Below are 2,381 nucleotides of genomic sequence, written 5' to 3' on the forward strand. Positions count from 1 at the left end.
AATTGGGAGAAAACATCAGTAAACCTGGGAGGAAGCTGCTGTGTAATTCTGAGGGCCAGAAAAGGGGCAAGCTGCCAAAATTGTAAGTACACCCTGGACTTTAGGAAGCTGGGTTCAAAACAGGAAGAAAAGGCTTGAAGAAAAGAGGAGTGTGATTTCATTACATTCTGAAAGGGCAATTTAAGATGGCTGGGATGCTTATTTTTCAGAGCTTTCTAAACACACAACTGCCAAGTGATGACAATAACAGAGAAAAGGGGAAGATACATAGAGACGTTTTTTTCACATTACTTGGCACAGGTACAAATGAAAAGCGGAAATAAGGAAAAATGGCTCAATAGTGGCACAGACCTAAAGGGACACAAATGTCCAAAAATCATGCAAAATGCTATGTATAGTTAAAAAGCCTTTTTATGTCATGCTGGACAGAAGAAGAAAGAGGACCAAGGAAAGGACGTGCCCTAGCTTTATAACGGAAAAACAAACAGATGACATCAGCATTTCTCAAACTGTCCCTATTCTACCGAAGCTCCGTCAAACAAGTGCGTTAAAAAGAACACGGAGCGCTGTTTTCCCTCCTTTCACCTACACACGTGTAAGGCACGCGGTAAGGACCGGAACTGCAGAGCCGGGGGTCAGCCGCACAGCTGTCCCTGGGCCCTGTCCGCGGCCCTCAGGTCGCCCTGCCCCGCCGCCGCCCCAGCCCTGCCCGACGCCTGGAAGGACGCCTGGGCTCCGCAGGCCAGGCCCCGCGCCCACGCCCTCCCCGCCGGCACCTTCAGCGAGCTCCAGCCCCGGCCGCCCCGCCTCCTCATCTGGGGCGTCCGCCTTCCTCCAAAAAAAGGCCACCAGCTTGGCCGCGAGGCGCAACATGGCCGCCCGCCTTGACCACCTCCCACACACGATGCACTCTCGCCACACGCGGCCTGCGCCGGCGCGCCCTCAGCCAATGGGGTTGTTGCGCCTGCACCTTCCTCCCACTGCCCTGGACCAATAGGGTCGCAGCGTCAGTGCCTGCGCCTTCCTCCCGCCGCCCTGGGCCAATGGGGTCCTAGCGCGCGCCCTCGAGCAGTAGCGGTTAGAGGTTGGCGGTTGGCCTCTGTTGCCACGTGACAGGGTTGAGGTGTCGGTGGGAGTGACGTCAGAGTGAGGTTCTGAGCGGCAGCAGCTGGGGTCTGTCTTCCCCGGCTGCAGCTGTTGCTGCGGGGCAGACAGATGGCGGCCTGCCCAAGGAGCCCGGAGCCCTACCCTGCTCCCGCGACTGGCCCTCCTGTCTCCGTCCTCACTCAGGCCAGACTCACCCACGTCCCCCGGCAGCGGATCGCGTCGGCTCTGCAGGGCCGCCGGCCCCTGCCCCGCGGCCCAGCCGCTCCCTGCCCAGGCTGGGTTGGCGCTGCCCGGGCCGTGCAGTGGGTCCGTCCCAGAGCCAAAGCCGCGCGGTCTCCTGTGGACTGGAAACAGTCCTGAGCCCTCTGCGACTGCGCGGACTCCTCCTGGCCCAGGGGGCCCCAGAAACACCTTAAAACCGAGTTCCCCGCCATACCAGGTGGGAGGACAAAGCACAGTTGGGTGTGTGATTTCCCTTCACGAGTATTCGCGACTCCTGTAGCTTGTAGAATACGTGTGTCTGACCACCCCGTTCGGTGTAAAATCCTGTTCCCTTTTGTCTCTTCTTGGAAGCACCAGGGCTCAGCTTCCCAACCTGTCGGGATGGCTGCCCAAAAGGCTGTTGCCCTGGGTGAGAAATAGAGCTCTCCTTTTTCCAAAGCACAAACCTCGTTAATTGTTTTTTAGTTAAGCCCATGCCCACAGGTGCCTGGTACCTGGGTGCCCCACTGCATCCAGACGCCAGACGTGCACCTGCCTTGCCTCCCGCCCGCAGCTTTTGCACAGCTCTGCCAGCATCCCCTGCTTCCTTCTGCACAACTGCCCGCACGCCTCCCTCTCACTGGGGCCTGCCCTGGCTCGGCACGTCCCCACTCGGTTCCCTCATCTGACCTCTTTCCCTCATGGGGAGCATGGAGTGTGCTGTGTTCGGCACAGTAGCTATCTATCCCGTGTGCTCCCACTCCCGCTGCAGCGTGAACGCATGTGGCCTGCTCTGCTTGCTCCGTAAATGCTTGCTGAACGGCTGCGTAAATAGGGAAGTGTGTGGGGACCTTGGCAGGAGAGAGGAAGGAGGGGACTTTTAGGAACAACAGTTTGAAGACGGTGTGTGAGAGTTGGACTTGTTCTAGAAACTAGCATTGCCAGGAGGAACCAGGATCAGAGGGGCTTGCTCTGCAACCTCTGACTCAAGGCAGTGTGTTTGCATTTCTCAGTGGAGAAGAACTTTGGAAAGGCACAGAAATGGTGACATCTGATTAACATTCTTTTTTTAA

The 2,381-nt window shown here is 57.6% G+C and overlaps 1 protein-coding gene across 1 annotated transcript in view; it reads right to left on the reverse strand.

Moving 5' to 3' along the window:
• Positions 1 to 873, reverse strand: part of MOV10L1 (Mov10 RISC complex RNA helicase like 1) — a 72,998-nt gene extending 72,125 nt beyond the window's left edge. Inside the window, exon 1 of the mRNA XM_012648740.1 lies at positions 760 to 873. Coding sequence (XP_012504194.1) covers positions 760 to 873 — 114 coding nt within the window. The remainder of the gene's footprint in view (positions 1 to 759) is intronic.
• Between the last annotated feature and the right edge of the window lie 1,508 nt (positions 874 to 2,381).

Source organism: Propithecus coquereli, unplaced genomic scaffold, assembly GCF_000956105.1.
Source record: "Propithecus coquereli isolate 6110/MARCELLA unplaced genomic scaffold, Pcoq_1.0 Scaffold294, whole genome shotgun sequence".
NCBI lineage: Eukaryota > Metazoa > Chordata > Mammalia > Primates > Indriidae > Propithecus > Propithecus coquereli.